General features: G+C 52.1%; 4 protein-coding genes and 2 pseudogenes across 4 annotated transcripts; 3 read left to right on the top strand and 3 right to left on the bottom strand.

Annotated features, from left to right (window-relative positions):
* Positions 1–246: 246 nt before the first annotated feature.
* Positions 247–2,165, bottom strand: SAPIO_CDS8143 (T-complex protein 1 subunit epsilon; the record flags this gene model as incomplete). The annotated part of the gene is made up of 5 exons (XM_016789841.1): positions 247–708; positions 783–1,899; positions 1,977–2,025; positions 2,084–2,101; positions 2,156–2,165. 5 exons carry the CDS (start codon positions 2,163–2,165, stop codon positions 247–249), a joined length of 1,656 nt encoding a protein of 551 aa, XP_016640104.1.
* Positions 2,166–3,167: 1,002 nt separating this feature from the next.
* SAPIO_CDS8142 (uncharacterized protein) lies at positions 3,168–5,937 on the top strand (the record flags this gene model as incomplete). The annotated part of the gene is made up of 3 exons (XM_016789840.1): positions 3,168–4,392; positions 4,449–4,661; positions 4,733–5,937. 3 exons carry the CDS (start codon positions 3,168–3,170, stop codon positions 5,935–5,937), a joined length of 2,643 nt encoding a protein of 880 aa, XP_016640103.1.
* A 1,099-nt stretch (positions 5,938–7,036) lies between these two features.
* Positions 7,037–7,627, bottom strand: SAPIO_CDS8141 (annotated as a pseudogene; the record flags this gene model as incomplete).
* A 1,605-nt stretch (positions 7,628–9,232) lies between these two features.
* SAPIO_CDS8140 lies at positions 9,233–10,003 on the top strand (annotated as a pseudogene; the record flags this gene model as incomplete).
* Positions 10,004–12,080: 2,077 nt separating this feature from the next.
* Positions 12,081–14,396, top strand: SAPIO_CDS8139 (78 kDa glucose-regulated protein-like protein; the record flags this gene model as incomplete). Its single annotated transcript, XM_016789839.1, has 5 exons — positions 12,081–12,209; positions 12,301–12,485; positions 12,572–13,036; positions 13,110–13,921; positions 13,993–14,396. The coding sequence occupies 5 exons, from the start codon at positions 12,081–12,083 to the stop codon at positions 14,394–14,396; spliced, it is 1,995 nt and encodes a 664-aa protein (XP_016640102.1).
* Positions 14,397–15,263: 867 nt separating this feature from the next.
* SAPIO_CDS8138 (AMP-binding enzyme) lies at positions 15,264–17,833 on the bottom strand (the record flags this gene model as incomplete). The annotated part of the gene is made up of 4 exons (XM_016789838.1): positions 15,264–15,359; positions 15,455–16,578; positions 16,779–17,209; positions 17,394–17,833. The coding sequence occupies 4 exons, from the start codon at positions 17,831–17,833 to the stop codon at positions 15,264–15,266; spliced, it is 2,091 nt and encodes a 696-aa protein (XP_016640101.1).
* Positions 17,834–21,434: the final 3,601 nt, after the last annotated feature.

Here is a 21,434-nt window from a genome sequence, read left to right as displayed (position 1 = left end):
AGCATTGATATATCCTTGGAGCAAATGTCACTCGGCAGCTCCGGATCTCGCACTCGCACCGCCAGCCTTCCGAAAGAACAAGAGTCCCTTTTACATTGATTCATCATCTATCTCTTTTTCTACACCCCATATCCGGCGCCTCCTCCCATGAATGGTATAAGATTCTCCATGATCAAACATGTCCAAGTTCCTCTTTTTCCCACATCCCCCCTTTCCCTCCACGCTTCTTTTTCATTGTCCTTTATTTTAAAAGTCATTCTCATCCACACCCGACACAATAACATTATTAACCTTGAGAACCATGCGACATAGCTGCGTCGCGAGCTGAAGCTGCTGCTTCTTGCCGATGAGGGGATCGATAACGAATGCGTCCTTCATGTCGTTGTTGCCCCGGCTCATGCAGTCGACACCGTACTTTCCGCGGGCGGAGGGGCCGCCCGTGGCTTGCTGGCTCTTCACCTCGGCGAGCGTCGCGATGGGGTGGAGACCGCTGTTCCCGGCGAGGGCCATCGGGATGGCATCTAGCGCCTCGGCAAAGGCGCGCATGGCGTATTGCTCGAGACCAGGCGTCTTGACGGCGGCATCCTCTACGGCGAGGGAGCAGGCGATTTCAGCGGCACCGCCACCGTAGACGACCCTATTGTCGCGGACAAGGTTCCTTACGACGCAGAGAGCATCGTGGAGAGATCGCTTAGCCTCATCAACAAGCTAGAAAGTGTAGTGTCAGCAGATACCCCAGAATAGAGCGCAGAAAGTAGGGGGAGCAGGTAGAGAGTACATACCATCTTGTTGCTGCCACGGACAAATACAGTCACCGCACGAGTGTTTGCGCACTCCTCAATAACGAGCATCTTCTCCCTCGTTGTACCGAAAGACATCTCTCTTACAATACCAGCGGTGCCGAGCTTCTCGGGGGTCAAATCTTCGAAACGCGGAACGATACGTCCGTTGGTGGCAATAGCAATCAGCTCAATCTCGGGGCCACCGACCCATCGCACAGCCGGTAGGTGGTTCTGGAGGAGAAGATGGTTGGCCTCGTCGTCAAAGCCCCACTGGCAAATAGCAAGATTGGCACCGGTATCCTTGATTTGCTGGATCATCTCGATAAACTTTTCCTTCTCGTAGTTTTGAAGCTTCTTGAATTCCTCAACGCTTGTGATGTCGAGATGGTGTTTCGTCTTAGGCTTCGGGGGCTCGAAAGGACAGGTAAGGATCGCAATCTTAGCGTCCTTGACTTCGGAGGGCATCTGGGGATGAGAGAAGTCCTTGTCGACAATGACACCCTTGACAAGCAGGGAATCCTCTAGAGAACCGCCAACCTTTCCATCAACCTTGATCAGCTCGAAATCGACGTCCTTGCGTTCTAGATCAGCGACGGACAGCACAGCATCGACGGCGATGTTGGCGAACTGGTCGTGAGCCTTGGAAACAATCTTGCTACCCAAACTCGTCCGCGCCACCTTGACAAGGTTTGTGGTCTCCTCCTTTGTGAACTCGATAACGTCCGAAATCTTGTCGAGCTCCGCCACTGCGATGTCGCAAGCATGATCATAACCGTCGGCGATACGGATAGGGTGGATGCCCTTGTCGATGAGCTCCGCGGCTTGCTCGAGGAGGGCGCCCGCGAGCACTACGACGCCCGTGGTCCCATCTCCTATCTCCTCATCTTGCGACTTGGATAGCTCGACGAGAAGCTTCGCTACGTGGTTCGTGATTTCCATCTGTTGCAATATAGTAGCGCCATCGTTTGTTACGGTGATGTCGCCGTCTGGAGAAATGAGGATCTTGTCGAGGCCGCGGGGGCCGAGGGAGGTCTTGATGATGTTCGCAACTGTGCGGGCGGCAAGGATGTGGGACTTGACAGCTTCGGTTCCGAACTGGCGCTTCTTCTTGCCTTGGCTAAGTGGGTGTTAGGGGACTCCAGCTCCAGATCATGAAAGGGGAGGCGGGGCCGAGGAGGAGAAAGGGAGACATACTCTCGGACAACAATAAAGGGACGACCTTGGTCATCCTTCATCAACGTCGCTAGAGTCACAAAAACGTTAATCGGAAGCTTTGACTCGGGGTCGACGCTCGTTCATACCATTCGACAAGTCTAGGTCTGCAAAGGATGTTAGCGGGGCTCATGGAAGACAAGAGAAGAATGCGGACTCACTCATCGCCATCTTCTCGACTATAAGAGCTTGGGAGCTCTAGACTACTCTATTGAACGGAATCTCCTCCAAGAATAACTGGGCGGACTACCTAGAGGCAATTGTGAAGCTCGAGGTTGGGATCTTAAGGGGGCGGGGTGATCGGAAACGTGAGGTCGTGGTTGATGATTTTTTGCAGTTGCCTGCTCTGGACTTTGGGGCGCCGTTGGTAGCTGGTGGCCAATCGATACTGAGCACTGAGGAGGATATTAGCGGTGTACTGCTGCTATGTCAGCTAAAATTTGGCGGTCGTCGCCACTGTCCAAGTCACGTGATATAGAAACTGGTACTTGGCGGGAGAGGCATGAGAAGTTAGCACGACTTCAAGAATAGCGCAACAACTTGTCGATTTCTAGAGATATTTTTTTTCCGTTTGCGATCAGATGCACTTGAGATATTGCGACGTAATTCAAACTAGCTATATATCCCATAATATGCCGTAAATAAAGCCCGTACCTGCAAAGGGGAAATTCTACACTACCGCCTCCATCGCGACGATTAATGACTTCATCTTCAGCCCACACCAAGAATTGCCCCTCCCCCACCTTCACGCGTCGAGGTACTTGGATCAATTCCAGCTCGTTACCCCGCCATCAAACATTGAACCTCTAGCACAGCATCAGCCATCATCACAACGGATCACACAGCTTGAGCCACACCAGATCACATCAACACCTCTTACTCATTCAGATCGGCTTATTTAGTAGCGCACATCATCGCCCAGGTTTTGGCCCGTGAAGCTTTTCTGGCGCCTTCCGGTTCAGTACTTTGAAAGCTAGGACTAAAGTAGTCCCGAAACCCACGAGGTACGCAGTGCCATCCACATGGGTGAACCAGGAGCTTTTGCCACGGCTTGTGCCCAACTAACGTCTATTTCGGGAGACCAGAATTTCGAGCGCACAAGACAAAAGACCTCTGTCTCATCTGCTTCGCTGATCAGTCTCCACCAAACAAACTTCATTTCATCCACCAAAAATGTCTCGCCATCGTGTTATGGCAGGACTCGACTACCGAGAGGAACTCTCGGATGCGGAACCCGATGACGAAGTCCCTTTCGATGATGAGGTAGACCAGGTGGCCATGCGCGAGGGAAAGGCAAAGGTCATAACGGCCCTTGGAGAAATCGCCGACCTGATCCCGCCTTCGGAGATCGAGCAAGCGCTATGGGACAACTACTACGACGTTGACAAGTCAGTGGCTGTACTTTCCGAAAACTATGAGCAGGAAATCCACAAGCTGGGCGATGCGACGGTAGAAGTCCTGGCGCGACTTGGCGAGAGCTCCGAAAAGGTTACCCCGAAACAGATCAAAGATGCACTCTGGCATTACTACTTTGATATCGACAAGACTGTCGCCTACTTAGACAGGACGTACATAAACCCCCCCGAGAAGCCTAAACCCAAAGCCAAAGCAACCCCGGCTGAATGTAAGTACATTTCGAATTATTTGTACCTGAGTCATCATAACCGCACCGAAGCTTCGCGGAGGGACAAAGAGCGTCGGGTAAGCGGTGGTGAGCGCGACGGAATGGAGCCCAAAAACGACCCTGTGAGGACCTACGACCTCGCACCACGGATGCACGTCCCGGCAGAATGGCACTTCTACGGAGTCAAGTGGACAAATGGCTTATGCGGACCCCAAACTACATTCATCGAGCCGCCAAGGTACGGCGGTCTCTTGGGCGGTTCGGGAAAGCCATCCAAGCTCCAAGCGCTTGCCGCTGCCCGAAAGAATAAAAGAGCAGCTGAAAATTCTCAACCTGGACACACCGGGCCGGGGAAGTCCACTGCGCCAACTTCCAGTACCCCAGCATCATCAACCACAAACAAGGAGAACATCAAACTAGACATACGCCTTCTATCCAAACGCCGTCGGGATGGGTCAAAGGTGGATCTAGAGGCTACGCCGCCTGCCAGCGGCCTACTAGGTCAGGGTAATCCTGGCGCTCTCCGGCCATCACCCAGCAAGGATGGGGACTGTGCCCCCGAAGAAAATCTTGCTGCCGAAAACCAGGTCTACACCCTGCATAGGGCCGCCCAGCCCTCTGCCTTTGCCTCGACGCTCTTTGGAACCTCTTCGAACGCAACGGCTCACCAGGCTGAGGCCTATCCTTTCCCTTATACCGCATCCCCGTCGTACTCTGCCAAGCCTTTCCTCGAGCCGAGTCCCGACGATATCGTGCTGGCTGCACAGGCCAAAGGTTCGCGCTTTTCGGGTAAAAAGTGACAGACTAATCCTGACCAAATTTCTTACCAGCGGGCAAAAAGATCGCCGCACCAACGCCGAAGAAAGGACCTAAAGGCAACTCTACGGCTACCCCTTCGAACAGCAATGTCGAGGCTGTTGCTGAGCAGATGGGGAAGCTCACCACGAAGCACGAGCCCCGACCTAAGAGCAAGCAGCTTAATGTTATACAGGAGTATGAGAATGCAAAGAAGGACAAGAAGTCGGCGAGTTTCGTCGTCGTTGGTATGTTCATCCTACGGTCAATAATTGGGCCTTTTTTTTCTCGACCTGAGTACTAATTTTGCTCGTTGCAGGCCATGTTGATGCGGGGAAGAGTACGTTGATGGGGCGCCTTCTCTTGGAGCTCAAATTTGTCGACAAGGCCGTCGTCGACAGATACAGGAGGCAAGCAGAGAAGATTGGAAAGCAGTCATTCGCACTTGCCTGGGTGATGGATCAGAGAGAAGAGGAGCGCGACCGAGGAGTTACCATCGACATCGCAACCAACAATTTTGAAACCGACAAGGGAAAGTACACGATCCTCGACGCACCAGGACACAAGGACTTCATTCCCAACATGATAGCAGGCGCCAGCCAGGCTGACTTTGCTATCCTTGTCGTGGATGCAAGTACCGGTGCTTTTGAGAAGGGACTCAAAGGGCAAACACGAGAGCACGTCTTGCTACTAAGGGCTTTAGGAGTTCATAAAATCATCGTTGCGGTCAATAAGATGGACATGGTGGACTGGTCCAAAGCTCGGTTCGACGAGATATCCGACCAGATCATGGGATTCCTCTCAGCGAAGGGATTCTTGGCGAAGAACATTACCTTCATCCCCCTTTCGGGGTTCAACGGAGACAACCTAACACGCAGATCAGAAGCGACTGCGTCGTCATGGTACACAGGGCCCACACTCATCGAATCACTAGATAGCGCTGAAGCCATCAGGCCCTCTCTCCGTAAACCCTTCCGCATGGCTATCTCGGAGATATGGAAATCCCCGCTAGGCCACGTCACAGTCTCTGGACGGATAGACACGGGAACGACGCAAATTGGTGACGTCCTTATCGTGCAGCCCAGCGGCGAAGAAGCGTGCGTCAAGACCATCATGGTGGACGCCGACATCCGTGACTGGGCTGTGGCAGGAGAGAGCGTCAACATCTTCCTCACGGGCATCGACCCAAACCACCTCCGTGTCGGCGACATCATGTGCGCGGCGACGTCGCCCATCGGAGTCAGCGACACGCTCAAGATGAAGGCCATGGCGTTCGAGCACGTCATGCCCATGCCCATCGATCTGCACCGCGGAAGGCTGCACTCGGCGGGTCAGATCCTCGCTATGGAGGCCATACTCGATAAGGCTACAGGAGAGGTGCTCAAGAAGAAACCCAAGGTTGTGCAGCCGGGTGAGGTGGCGAGGATTACGGTGAAGTTGCAGTCGAAGATTCCGTTGGAGGCCGGGCAGAGGGTTGTTATTCGGAGTAGTGGCGAGACTGTTGCGGCGGGTCTTGTGGAATAGGGGATAGGGGCGATGGGGAGAAGCAAAGACGGCATGCCGCATGGGCTAGCGGGGGTTGGTGGAGTGTTGTAATGCGCGTGAACCGGGAATGGGTTGGTCCATTTTGGTATTTGATGATATAGAGATAGACGGTTTTGACTCAATTTGTGTTCTTCAGTTACAGCCATCCAAGGCGTAAAAAGACGTTACTCGAAACGGTGAGGACTTGGGATATATACTCGTGGTTCAAGTCGCGATGATGAACATGTTGTCCCGGGCGGCCCTTTTATATTCCCCGATGCTGTGCTATCATGTCACATCAAACGAGAAGAGAAGACAATGACCCGGAGATCAAATCTCAAATACACGATGAATTTCTAATTTCGTCCATTGATGTTCACTCCTCGTGCTCTGGCCTGCCCCTAACAATGAAATTCTCTTCGTCTCTCCCGATAGCTGTCAAAGACCCGAGTCAAACTGGGCGATGAGCCTCAAAGGGGTTGCTCAGTTCCAGCGCCAATACCGCTTCTGGTCGTACAATAAGTGTAGACACGCTCCACACTCTGAGGATCGATGAGTCTGGAGGTTATTTGGGCACGACACTCCCGGAACAGAGGAAGTGATAATGGAGCAAGACCTTGCGTGTGTTCCCCAGCCAGAAGACTCTCCCACCCTCGCCTTCTAGGGACATTGTAAAGAGACCCTCCGAACATGAGCCGACTCCCGAGGGCATCTTGCTACACGGGAAAGATGATGAATATGTCTTGATCTGGATTTTCTCACGAACATATTGCTGCGGATGCATCACATATTCTTTACATAACCGACTCCTTCTGCGGAGAGAGCTAAACATCACGAGGGACTCTTCTTTATCACCTTTTAACGCGTGGATGTAGGTAGTTCATCGCCGAGTCCGAACCTGCGAACCCGGGTATTTACTGACTGTTGCATCAATCAGATAAAATGAGCCAAGAAATAGTAATGACAACAACGGCAACAACGGCCCTCTCCCTGAGTAGACACTCCGAATACCCTCGCCGTCAAACAATAGATCACACAAGAACTGCCAGAGAAAAAACTGCCCAACCCTTCACTTTATCGGCTCCAAGCCACCGCAACACTATACAAATACTGTCACACCGTGCCGACGTATATATTCCGGGTTCACACGATTTCGCAAAACGCCATCCGCCATTTCGCGATTATAGCGCCCTACTCGCCCAATGGCCGTGGCGCCATTCACCAGGCGGTCTCCCTGAGCACAGATGTACTCGTGGATGTGCGTGACAGCGCCGTCCAGCTCATAGCGTCGAACATAGACACCTCTAAGCGTAACGCGGCCGGTATTCCTAGCGAACGTATAGTTCCATTGCGCCGTATAAACGACGACACCGCGCCCTACAGAGACCTTTGCGTTTTGCCTCAATGACTCGCTGGCCGGCTCCCTGTGTATCGGTCCAGGTATCCTTGCCTGAGTTTCGGTATTGAACCAGTCCGTTCTCTGAGCAGGGATGTCCCTCTGGTCATCAGCTGCGACATCGCCCGTCAGGACTCCTGCCTGGTTCGTGAAGTCGGGCCCGAAAATATCGATGCTACGGGCCGTCTCTCGGGATCGAAGGTAGAGTGTGTTCGCGGAGTCTCGGTCGAAGCGGACGTTGATCCGCTGTCTGCGGTTGGTGACGAGCTCGGAGCCGTGTTGAGTGGCCGCCATTATGGTTGCGAGATTGATGTCTCTGGTGGCTTTCTGTACCAAGACGCGATAGTCTTGGGGTGCCGCCGGCTGGGACTGAATGGAAGAAGAGAGAAGGGAGGAAGTTAGGGCGGTATAAAGGCTCGTTGCAGTGCTCGGAGGCGACGAAGGAGTTGAGGCTAAAGTTCCCGTCTACTTAGAGTCTAGATCAGGGAAATGAATCCCACGGTTGGATTTTCAAAGGGCATGGTGTTGAGAACATGAGGGATGAGCTTTCAAGAGCGGTTTTTCGCTCATTTCTATAGTTCATGTTGGCCCCCAATTAACCCAGAGACCAGTTTCTGGGCTGACAGAAACCAAGATTGTGAACCGAGGCGATGGTCTTTCGCATTCTGGGAATATCAATCCTAGATTCTGGATTCTGGATTCTGTATGCTGGGTTTCTCAAAAGTCTCGAACAATACTTTCAATACTTTTCGTGTTCTCTGAACATCAGCCCGGATCCTGGACTCTGGACTTTATATTCTAATTTCTGGTTTCCAGATTCTCTAGGTCCTGGATTCTGGGGTTCTTTGTGGTCTCGAACCAATAGTTTCACGCTCCCTGAATCTCAGTCCCGGATCATGGGTCCTGGACCTGGGTCCTGGATTCTGGAGTTTTCAACGTGTGGATCCAATGACCGCTAGCCGCCAGAGGGTCGAAAGCAAGCTTCCTCATTGGACTGATGGTGAACTCATGATATGCAGGGCGAGTATTTATAGAACGATACTGTCGCATTCTCTGCATGCCAGCCCTGGATCCCGGATTGTGGATTGTGGATTGTAGACTCTGTGTTCTAGATTCTAGAGCCTTCGAGGTCTTGGGCCAATAGTTTTGTATTCTCGGAATACCGAGGTAAACTATCAGTCCTGGATTCTGGATTCTGGAGTTTTCAAGGTGTGGATGCAATATCTTGGCTGCTGCAGGATCCAATGCGAGCTTCCTCATTAGGCCGATGTGAGTATTTATAGAATAATACCATTGTATTCTCTGCATACTGGCCCTGGATCCCGGATTCTGGATTCTGGACTCTAGACTCTGTGTTCTAGACCCTAGATCCTTCGAGGTCTTGAACTAATAGTTTTGCGTTCTCTGAATACCGAGGTAAACTATCAGTCCTGGATCCTGGATTCTGGGTGGAAGCAATATGCTAGCCGCCACTGGATCATAAGCGAGCTTCTTCATTGGATTGAAGCTGAACTTATGATATGAAGTGTGACTATTTATAGGACAACGCTGTCGCATTCTCTGCATACTCCTGGGTCCTGGATTCTGGATTCTGGAGTGTTCGAGGTCTGCAAGCAATATCTTGGCTGCTGCAGGATCCAAAGCGAGCGTCCTCATTGGACTCATGACATGAAGAGCGCGTATTTATAGGACAGGGCGGTAAGAGCGCGGCTATGCTCGGAATTGATTGGCCCTGCTAAAAATAAGTCAGAAGCGCCCACACATTTTCATCCATCCACCGTCCATGGGCCATACTCAATTCCCTAGTAATGACTACGTTACTTTCTTTTCACCTTTGGGCGTCTCCCGAGGGAGATTCATAGCGTTTCGGGCAGTCAATACCAGGCTCTGTCTAGGGGAATGACCGAAAATGCCCAAAATGCCCGGCATCCGCTGACGACCATCAAACTTCGTGGTCATCGTAAACGACGGATCGCCCAAGCAATCCTACAAAAGTATCCGATAAAGCTATCGGATCCCACGGCCAGCTCTCGCGATGTGATCAAGGTGGTCTGCATCTCTGACACGCACAACCACCAACCCGAATTGCCGGCAGGAGACATACTCATCCACGCCGGAGACCTCACTGATAACGGATCTTTCGAAGAGGTTCAGGCGGGTCTTAGATGGCTCTCTTCACAGCCGCATCGATGCAAGATCTTCGCGGCGGGGAACCACGACGTCCTTCTAGATGAGGATTTCCTGAAGAAATACCCAGAGCGCCGCTACGGCGACACCAGGACTAAAGAGGATCTGGTCTGGGGCGATGTTATCTACCTACAAGATTCCCATGTAACACTGGAATTCCCTTCCCGGAAGGAATCCAATCCGGATGCGGCGGTGGAAAGTTCAGGCACCACGCGAAAGCTCACCATCTACGGCAGCCCGTGGACACCGCAATACGGCATCTCGTGCTTCCAATACCCACCGACCAACGAATCGCACTGGTCAGATCGGATCGGCTCACTAAAGCCGGATATCCTCATCACGCACGGCCCGCCAAAATTATACCGCGACAAACGGGATTTTTACCAAGCGGGGTGTGCGTTGGTGAATGCTTCGGTTGTTGCGGGTAGGGGGAATGAGTTGGGGAATGAGTTGAGGAATGCGCCTATTGTCGTGGAGATATGATGCGAACGGTGGCATTGAGGATCGGATAGAACATAGAGGCCACATATACATAGGCTGGGCGATCAATTGGGACGTTGAAGGGGAATCGTGTTCAATAGAACTCGGACGATTTTACAACATCTTGAAGCGTAAATCTTATTAAACTCACTTGGTGTTACGACGTTGTCACATTGTGCTGATTCAGCGAACGCGTCGAAACTAGTCTAGGTTATCAATGGATTGATCAGAGATTATGTCCTCGACTCATCACAAGGCCCACAAACACCATGTCGAGAGTGGTGGATTTTGAGGGTCCCGTCAGACAGAAACGGATCAATTGATTGATCGATCAGTAACATCGGGGTTAAACCTTTGTGGGGAACCTTCTGGAAAGAGGGTGGCGGTGGTTGGTTCAACTGCAACTTGTCCCATTCCCGCCTTCGCCTGACACGCAGAGAACCAGTGTTCACTCACATACCTTGCCACACAGTTCCCAAACAGAGTGGCCAGGTCATTCCGGCGAGTAAATTGCCTGCAGAAGAGGCCACAGTGGCATCCTTATAATAATCTAGTTTACTTCGTAATTTAGACACGCTCTGCAGGTCCACTGTGACTCACGCAGTGGCGAAGGGGAGCTGCCAGATCAATTACCATCTAGGCTGCCCAGGAGGGCGTTTGCAGGTCTCTCCAAACGAGGCTGTAGGGTTCTCTCACGGTGTCCTTTTTCTATTATGTTTTGTCGTAGGGTCCTGTGCGAGGCTCGTTTCTTCATGGTGGCAGACATCGATGGCAAATTCTCAAGCCGTCGAATCAGAATTCTTTGGGTGTCATCAATTCAAGTGATCCTCCGTTGTTTGTTTGCCCCACCCAGTCTGACATCAAAGTGTTATACTGTCTTTCTAGACCCTGGAAGAAAATACCTGTTCAGTTGGAGCTGGCTCCCCATTAGCTTCGTGACTCTGAAAGTATGTGTGTCGATTCGTTCCCGTCATTCCTCTCCCAAAGTAGGATTGATTTGAGGAGGCACAAAGAGAAACGTTTAGACAGATATAATTGCTTTGTACTTCGTTGCTTTCGGATTTGTTAACACTTGTCAAGATACCTATTCGAGGTCAATGTCGTCTTGGCTGCTGTTGGTGATACAGTCCATTCTTGATGATGTCGCTCTCCTTCGCTTGACGGGAGTTTCTCCGCTGCCGCAAGCTTCCCCCCTGCTAGGATTGCTCAGTAGCCCCTGCATTTTCGGCGGGACTAGGAAGCAGGAGGCAGACCGTCTTCGCTGTGGCTGGAAGCTGTGTTTGAAGAACGAGGTACAAGAATATCAAGGGAACTGAGAGAAGAGTACATTGGCTAACAGTGGGAATTAAGTAAATGGCACAGTTAGGATTGGGACGATATTGTATCAAGATTTAGTACCACCGCATGTTTAAGCAGTCCATTCTCCTTCATGTACTCAAAAAGGCTGACTATGACAGTGTTAAGACAATAATTTTGGGGTGGCTACGCGCCGATTTGAGTACACCCAGCGGCTTAAACAAATGTACTCTACAGCGTAAATCACTCGATGAGTACTTCGATACTTTTTGATCTCTTAGTCATCACCCCAACTAGCAAGGCGCAACCGTGGCAGGTCCCATGCCAAGACCGGGCCAGGCCAAGTGCGGGTGCCCTGTTCCTTCTCCTTTGTTCGATCCCCCCTGCTTCAGTACCCGTAGTGGACTTCGGGTGTTCTTAGTGGGCATTGGACAAACGAATGTGGCGGTTGCTTCCCCCAAGCTGAGATCTGGCCTTTTTTGCACCAGCAATTGGACACCTCAACTTTTCTGTCCACTTCTCCCCTTGATAAAGCTAAAATCTCCTCCTGGCCAAACCGAGTCTTGCATTCTCTCCCACTCCCACATCCTCACTTCCTTGGTGATCGATCTCCAGGAGCAACTCGATTCCCTTTCCTCCCATCTGACTCGTAAGACAAAGATCATTTTGTCCTGCGCGCAGAGCTAATTCGTCTTCTCTTTTTCTTCTCCCCCTTCTTATTTTTCCTTTTCCTCATTGTATTTTTTCGAGCGTGGAACTCTTTTCTTTTCGACACACCATCACCATGGCCAGACATCGATCGGGCCTGGCCCTGGGCCTCTTGGCCTTCTTCATCCTTCTATTCTCCCCCCTCGCCTTCGTTCAGACGGCGAACGCGCAGGGTGTTGAGGAGATGGGAACTGTTATTGGTATTGTAAGTTTTCCCAACGGGCCTCAGTCTCCACTCGACTCTCCCAACGACGAGAAAAGACCCGTGGAGCTAACCGCAGTCGAACCACCTCTAGGACTTGGGTACTACATACTCCTGCGTCGGTGTGATGCAGAAGGGCAAGGTCGAGATTCTCGTAAACGACCAAGGAAACCGAATTACCCCCTCTTACGTGGCCTTTACCGAATCTGAGCGTCTCGTCGGTGATGCCGCGAAGAACCAAGCCGCCTCTAACCCCACCAACACCATCTTCGACGTCAAGTAAGCTCCATACCCGGAACCCACACCACAACAGCACTTGTTCTCAAGGAATAAACCAAAAATGCTAACCATTGGCTTGCTGTTAGGCGTCTTATTGGCCGCAAATTTAACGAGAAGGAGGTTCAGTCTGATATCAAGCACTTCCCCTTCAAGGTCGTGAACAAGGATGGCAAGCCCATCGTTCGAGTGGAAGTGGGCGGAGCCGATAAGGACTTCACTCCCGAGGAGATCTCGGCTATGATTTTGGGCAAGATGAAGGACGTCGCCGAGGGCTACCTTGGAAAGAAGGTTACCCACGCCGTCGTCACCGTCCCCGCTTATTTCAACGACAACCAGCGCCAGGCTACCAAGGATGCCGGTGTTATTGCTGGCCTCAACGTTCTCCGTATCGTCAACGAACCCACCGCCGCCGCTATCGCCTACGGTCTTGACAAGACCGACTCCGGCGAGCGCCACATCATTGTCTACGATCTTGGTGGTGGTACTTTCGATGTGTCTCTCCTCTCCATTGACGAGGGTGTCTTCGAGGTTCTTTCCACCGCTGGTGATACGTGAGTTGCCTCTCTTCCAAATTCTTACTCGCTTTGAATCGAGCCGGGCCGCTAACTAATAGCTTCTCTGCAGTCACTTGGGTGGTGAAGACTTCGATCAGCGTATCATCAACCACTTCGCCAAGGCCTTCAACAAGAAGCACAACGTCGATGTTACCAAGAACGCCAAGACCATGGGTAAGCTCAAGCGTGAGGCTGAGAAGTTGAAGCGATCGCTCTCTTCCCAGATGTCCGCCCGCATTGAGATCGAGGCCTTCTTCGACGGCATTGACTTCTCCGAGACCATGACCCGCGCCAAGTTTGAGGAGCTCAACATGGATCTCTTCAAGAAGACTCTCAAGCCCGTTGAGCAGGTTCTTAAGGATGCCAAGGTCAAGAAGGACGAGATTGACGATATTGTCCTTGTCGGTGGTTCCACCCGTATTCCAAAGGTTCAGGCCCTCATTGAGGAGTACTTTGGTGGCAAGAAGGCTTCCAAGGGTATCAACCCCGATGAGGCCGTCGCCTTTGGTGCCGCCGTCCAGGCTGGTGTCCTCTCTGGTGAGAAGGGTACCGAGGACATTGTCCTCATGGACGTCAACCCGTTGACCCTTGGTATTGAGACCACCGGTGGAGTTATGACCAAGCTCATCCCCCGCAACACTCCCATCCCCACTCGCAAGAGCCAGATCTTCTCCACCGCCGCCGATAACCAGCCCGTCGTCCTTATCCAGGTTTACGAGGGTGAGCGTTCCATGACCAAGGACAACAACCTCCTCGGCAAGTTCGAGCTTACTGGCATCCCCCCGGCGCCTCGTGGTGTTCCTCAGATTGAGGTCTCTTTCGACCTTGATGCCAACGGTATTCTCAAGGTGTCTGCCCATGACAAGGGCACTGGCAAGACTGGTAAGTTAAAGAACGCTCCACGGGCCCCCTCCGTAACGGGAAAAGTGCAATGACTAACGATTATATTACAGAGTCTATCACCATCACCAACGACAAGGGTCGTCTCACTCAGGAGGAGATTGACCGCATGGTTGAGGAGGCCGAGAAGTTCGCCGAGGAAGACAAGGCCCAGCGTGAGCGCATCGAGTCCCGAAATGGCCTCGAGAACTACGCCTTCAGCCTCAAGAACCAGGTCGGCGACGAGGATGGTCTCGGTGGCAAGATCGACGACGAGGACAAGGAGGCCATCCTCGACGCTGTCAAGGAGGCTCTCGACTGGCTTGAGGAGAACGGCGCCACCGCCGAGGCCGAGGACTTTGATGAGCAAAAGGAGAAGCTTTCGGGCGTCGCCTACCCCATCACTTCCAAGATTTACGCCGACGGCCCTAGCGGCGCTGGTGATGATGATGAGCCCCCGAGCCACGACGAGTTGTAATTTTAACATGCGGGTTTTCTCTTTTTTTCCTGGTTCTTTTTTTTTTCTTTCTCTTTTCATAGATGACGTTCATATACCACTGGGTGTAAGGTAAAAAAAGAGCAATGCATTGAAATTTTCCCCAAGAGAGAGCTTGTTGCATCGACGTGAATGTGAGGTTTTATTTGGTTTGACTTGTTTCTCGCCATTGATCTTGGACAAGAGGTGCAATACCAACATCTAGGACGAGGGATGGGAAGAATAGGGCTCCTGTTTACCTCTGTAGGTCTCATTGGGACAGCGTCCTCCATCATAGTCTCAGAATCCGTCGGGATGGATCAAGGCACCTACCTCGTTTCATTCACGTCCCCAAGTCAAGAAGCAGGAGAGACAAAATGGCACAAAGGTTATAAAAGCAGAGTGAGACGATACACATACGTAGTACAAACCCAACACCCATCCATCCATCCCCCCAGTTCAATCGTCAGTCAACCAATCCATTTCATTCCATTTCCTTATCCTACCAAACAGTTCCTCCTCTTCCACCGGAGAACAGAAATCATTGAAGCACGAACAAGAAAAAAGAAAACAGGGAAAAAAAAAGAAGATAGGAATAAAAATAACAAAAGGCAAAGAATAAGAAGAGACTAAACTCTTCTTCCTTTTCTCACTCTTTTTTTCACTTTGCTCCGACTCCCCCCCATAAAACGTCGTGGATATCAAAACAGATGGAAAGGTGGTTTGGGGGATTCAGAGGCAGTATTTGTTGTTGGTGTTTTTGTTGCGGGAAACAAAAGACGAGGTGAAACAACCATTAAGAGGTGACAACAAGGATCGTGACCGGCGGCGGCGGGTCGAAGAAGAATCGACAGAGATGTTACGCCGCATCTAAAAGTTTTGCTTGGCGAAGCACTCTTCGATCTCCTTCTTGTACTGTGTCCGGACGACCTTTCGGTTTACCTTTTGCGTGGCAGTGACGAGGCCCTGTTATCGAGAAGACAAGTTAGTTTTAAGAATCTGGACAATGGAATACCAAAATTTGGTTTTCGAGAGAAAGGGAGGGAAAACAAAACACTTACGTTGATGGGGGTCCACTCCTCATCGGTAATGACGAGGCCGGCAATCATCTCGATGGGAGAAAGGTTCGCCTTCCTGGCATGAGCAAGCATGTCCTTGAAGACCCAGTTCACCATGCTGTGGTCGTGATACATGCTATGCTCATCGACACCAAGCTCCTCGGCCTTCTCGGCAAACAGCTTCTCGTTGGGGAAGATGATGGCAATGGGACGGGGGTACTCGCTGTTACCCTCAATCATGATGTTGTGGACGAGGTTGCTGCCTCGGTAGATGGACTCGAGCTTCTCGAGGGCGATGTACTCACCGCCCTGCATCTTGACGAGGTTCTTGACGCGATCGATCACCTTGAGGTGACCGTCGGCATCGAACTCGCCAACGTCACCCGTCTTGAACCAGCCGTCAGCCGTCTTGGCCTTGGCCGTCTCCTCGGGGTTTTCATAGTATTCCTGGAACACAGCGGGGCCCTTGACAAGAATCTCACCCTGGGGAGGGTTCGAGTCGGTGCTGTAGCCAAGCTCGGGAATAGAGACAAGCTTGACGTCGACGGAGGCGGGGATGGGACCGATGGCGTGGGACGTGTACTCCAGAGGCGAGCCGAGCGCTCCGTTGGCGCCGGTCTCAGTCAAGCCATATCCGGTAAGCATGGGGGCGAGGACCATGGACAGGAAGTGCTTCGTGCCATCGGCGATGCCGCTGGCACCATTCATAATGAACCGCAGACGGCCGCCTGTCATATCTCGGACCTTCTTGAAGACGATACCGTCGAGAATGCTGGCAGCGGGGAGACCGTGGGCGGTCATGAAAGACTTGTAACCGAAGGCCCCCCAGAAGAGAGCTCGGACAATGGGGCCAGAACCCTGAACCTTGGACGTGACGCCCTTTCGGACGGTCTCCCAGACCTGGGGCACGCCAACCATGACGGTAGGTCGCAGCTCGCGCATGTCACCAGCGCAGTTCTTCACCGACACGTCCGAGAGAGTCCGGGGGCTGCCATAGCCAAGAGTGCCGCCAATAACGAGCACGAGGTTCTCAAGACAGAGTTCGAAAATGTGGGCTAGCGGGAGGTACGCGAGGATGACTTCATTGTTGCTGACGGTTTCCTCGACACAAGTGTAAAGACCAGCGACTGTTGGAAGGGTGAATCGCAAGGTTAGCTTTAGCTGATTGGATGGCGAATCGGGGCCTCCGTCCCTGCAGAATGACGCAACAACAAAAGGGGAGAGATGCGCGCTACCAACACCGGACCATCCGAGGAGCATCCGTCAAAGGGTCACGGGGACTTGAAAAAAAAAATGGAAAAAAAAAACAGAGAAAACAAATACTTACTAGCAGCAACAATTCCAGCGTGAGTCATGGGGACACCCTTGGGCGGGCCAGTAGAGCCCGATGTGTACATGAGGCAGTACAGGTCTTCGGGTTGAGGGAGAACGGTGTCGACGGGGTTCTTCTGGCCAAGCTCGCGAAGCTCGGAAATACTATAGACGGTGAGGTTGGGGTTTTCCTTCTTGAAGTCGTCGACTTCGGAGTGGTCTGGCTTGGCGAAGATGGACTTGTCATTGTAGACGACGGTCGTAATATGAGGGGCGGCCTTGAGAGCAGAAGACATGGTCTTGAGGAGCTGAGGATCGACGTAAATAGCGCTGACCTTGGACTGGACGAGAGTGTGTTCGACGCCGGCGGAACCCAAAGAGTCGTAGGCGGTGACAATGGCGATAGACTGAGAAGAGGAAGCGTGGGACATGGCGAGCCAGTTGTAGCTGCGGAGCGCGACAGGGTTAGCCTCTCGGATTTAAGCGGGCAGTCGTGACTTGCGCTCAGAACAAGATAATTGGTGAGCAGCATCACATTCGACGCAAAGCAAGAAGTCACAAAATACGCTTTTGAAGCAGGGGAATGCGAGAAACGTAGATCAATACAGCACTGGAGGAGATGTGAACATACCTGGTGGCAGCATAGAAATGCAGCCTATCGCCGGGGTTAAGGCCAACCTTCCTCAGACCAGCACCAAGGTCGAGAATGTACTGCATATATTCCTTATAGGTCAGGAAAGTGTAGGGACTGAGCTCAAATAGGTTCCATTTCTTGTCGACTTCGGTAACCTCGCCGTCAACGATCTTTTGGACCCTCTTGGTCTCGGTGTGCATCTGGATGAGGTCGCGGCTACCGACGGCGTTGCCCTCAGGCCAGAGGGAAGCGCTGCGCTTGATAATGTCGAAGACGGTATGGACGCCTTCGGCGGGGTTGGTGATGAGGCCATCCTTGGCCTTGGGATGGCGACGGGGGAGGGTCTCGCCTGGGACGGGTTCGTAGCCGGGGGCCTCGATGGTGAAGGGAGGCTTCCTGACCTGCTTCAGAGGCATAATTCCCGAGGTGTACGTCATCTTGACGGTGTTGTCAATGGGTATCCTTGGTCGAGATGGTGTGGTTCAATGGGTGGGTGCGGAGATCGAGCTCTCGTTTCTCGCTCGCGGGCGCGCGGGCTGAATGACGTTGGGAGTGGTTGCGGTTGCGGGAGGGTTTTCGGGGAGAAGGAAGGGAGAGGAAAGAGGAGATCTTAGCAAGCTTTGTATTCGTGGAGAGGAGCAAAAACTAGATAAAAGGAGGGAGAGGGTATCGCAGAAGAGAGGACAAGGCAAGAAAAAGAAAACAGAACACAGAAAGCGATAATGTCTGATGGATGATGGCAAAAGGAAGAATGGGTATGATGAGGACACCCAGACAGAGGTTGAGTCGAGGTGAGAAGATTTGAGGGAAACGGTTGGAGCTTCCTCGTGCAGTGTTTCTCCGAGGGAGGTGGGTGGCAGTAATAAAAGGATGATTGACAGAAGGGAAAAAGGCCGAGAGGAGCTAAACAAGCCAAGGAGTCAAGGACAGGTTGAACTGCAGGCGAAGGATCGAAAGGCAGGAGAAGACAAGTACGCCGGAACAATGAAAGGCTAGTCGCACCTGCTCGGTTGCTTGGTTGCTTGGTTGCTTGGTGCTCAGACAAAGCTGGCAAAGTAAGCTTTCCTGGGGGAAATTATTGGTGTTTATTGGTGGCTGCGGCTACGACAGGGTGGACTGGGTGGGCTGGGTGGAGATCCCCAAGATGCCGATACCTCGGGGTACAAGCTAGCCGGGGCTGGACGGTACCATTGGAAACGGACTAGGGGGCGAAGTGCGCTGGAGAGCGGGATAGTGGGACAAAAGTATCAGCACAACTGGTGTACTCGGTAGTGCACACATACATTCCACATTCCCCTAAGTAAACTACAAGTAAACTACCTTGGGGGGATAAGGGCGATGATGAGGGTGGCTACAAAGGTTGTGCAGTGCTGTTCTGGTTGGTTGCCCCCAGCCAGGCAACAGTTGAACCACCCACTAAGATTGATCCAAGACCTCCTGCTGCCACAGCACAGGTCCTGCAGCCTACGTATGCACTACAAAATACAAAATACAAACCTAAGTTTACAATTTGATACACTTCGATGGCATGTACGTACATCTCGTACATCGACTCGCGTACATCAATGTAGAATAGGTAATCACCTCAACGATTTGAGCGAAGCTTCCCAAGGTTGACATCGGTTGGGGCCAGCCAGGGTTCGCAACATTTGAGCTTAGCCTGGGATTTGTGTCTCACCGGGGCTCTCTCGTTGGCCTGGCCAGGCACGCCACCTGCTTAACGCCTAAAAGTCCCCACGTTGGATATTGCAGAGAATTTACTTTGTAGAATATATCCCGCAGATATCAAGGAATGCCAAGAACAATTTGAAGGGCTTAGGAACACCATCATTTGTCGTCCACCGAGAAAGCGACATTAACAAAGCTACTGGTTGGGGCCCTGGCCTTCCTTCCCTGCGTTCCGGACAAGGCCAGTGGAATTCGAGTTATTTTGGGGGGGGATATTTCAACGTTTCTCTATCCTGAGCCCAGGCCAAGACGGTCAGGTGGGTGGGTGACTGGTAACTATCGCCTGCGACCCAAGCCCGAATCTCACCATCTCCCCAAACAGCGCCGGTTAGTCTCATCTCCTCGGCATGCAGCCAAGACTGCTGGATGCATCAATGATCAGCTTGCAACCCTGCAGGTCCTGCATTTGGAACGAAACAGGTACAAGTAGTGTACTGAGTAGTCTACAAAGGTAGATTCACCCTCGTCATCACCACCTGTTGTTCGAGGGGAGCACATTTGAGTCTGCACTTTCCGCTGTGGTTTCGGTCACCTCGTCTGTCTTCTCGCCGTTGAAAGGAATTCAGCATATTTCAGTTTTGGTGTGTGGAGGGCTGCGCCACTGCCACGATGGAGCGGGACACTGGCAGGTACCAAGTGTACTTTCCCAGTCTAGCGTCCTGCATTTATTAGGACCTGCCACTGTACTGGGGAACCTCTTTGACATTTTTTCTTAGCATACGAAGTAGTTCGAGCTCTTTATTGATTGATGGTCGGTAACTTGCTAAACCCCGAAACCTAAGAAAGCTCCAAGTCTGAACACCGCTACATCGACCCGTTTGTCGAACACAACCTTTGCAGTTCAGGACCATTGCTCTTGTCGAGATCATCCCTCACTCGGAAACTCTGGAAGATGTGGCACTTCGGAATGTATCCACATCGGTCCCCGAACAATGAAGGCCGATCGTCGATATTCGCCTCTCGGTATGCCCAGTCTCCCGAGCCCGTCAAACATCATCATACAGTTCAACATTTTCCCGGCACTGCCGCTGTTCGTCGTCATGAACATTCTATTATCTTGCGGGCCCGAAACACGAGTTAATCAATATCTTCGCTCGCCCACAGACAACATTCGACCCGCTGGCAACAACCATGGGTACCATCGAGGCCCCAAGCCCTCCAACATTGGAAACGTCCTGCGCCAAGCTCCCCGAACGCGCTTAGGCTGCATTTTAGTGGTACAATGGTGTCCTTTGGGGGTGCGGGGCAGTGAGAGAGAGTCCGTCCTCGAGACCTCGACCGCTCACGACTTCGCTGGGCGCGCAATCTTACCCATGATCCATCCAAGTCGCATCGTCCAGATTCGGGGAATTGATGTGACTACACAGCGTACGAAGTAAACTATTATCTGCCTGGTTTTGATTCCTCCAACTCCTCGTCGCCACATCTTAATTTATCTTCCAGCGCACATTGGTCCAAGGCAAGGGCTACTCCGGACACCAGACCCCAGTCGCGCACCCTATGACGAGGTCAGTCGTCGTCCCTCCATTTCAGCCGCCTGGTCTGGTCGTATGGCTCCCGAACTGCATCTGCAGATATCAAGCAGAGAGAAATATGCGTACTTCAGGGTTTGGTTTTTGCCCAGAAATCCCCTATTCTCGCAGCTGTGATGCTACGGAGCAGATTAGATATCCATCCCGCCCCCATCTCGCCTAGCACACTTCAATCAACCTCCAACACACCGGAGCTCCATTGCCCTTTTTAGTAGGCCTTACATGGTAATAATACCACCCTCCGAGGCTCCGACCAACCCCATAACCCCCTTTCCCTCCCTGTCCCCCGGCCCCCCATCGACGATTCCATTTTGATTCTGTCTTCCGAAAAGACGAGCACCATCCTTGAATCTAGCTCCAAACCTGTCCTTTCCCCTCCTCGTCCCCCTCCAATCACCCACCATGGTCTCCCCGCATCCCCATCGAACCACCAGGATAGCAATCGCATGGTTTCCGTTAGGGGAGTGAATACCTGGATCTTTCCCGTCCTCGTACCTTGTCTGTACGTGGCAAAGTGCCCCTACGGAGGTATCCTATCCTATCCCATTCCGCACTATTACTCGATGCCCACGAGGGTTCTTGCCTTCTCCTTGCCCCAAGCAAACCCCACATCTTTTACCCCAGATTTGCGATTTGCCCCCACCAAGCACCTGTTCGCACCCCCAAAACGCGATAGCTCAACTTATCCAGACACGAGCACGGACATCTCGTTCCCTTTCGCGGAAACAGAGAATCGCGAGATGCGGTTTTGCTTCGCTTTGGCTAAGAGAAACAGCTC

The sequence above is a fragment of the Scedosporium apiospermum genome (genome assembly GCF_000732125.1).
Source record: "Scedosporium apiospermum strain IHEM 14462 chromosome Unknown SEQ_SAPIO_0121, whole genome shotgun sequence".
Classification (NCBI taxonomy): Eukaryota; Fungi; Ascomycota; class Sordariomycetes; order Microascales; family Microascaceae; genus Scedosporium; species Scedosporium apiospermum.
The sequence above is the reverse complement of the archived record's forward strand: the minus strand, read 5'-3'. Positions and strand labels throughout refer to the sequence as shown.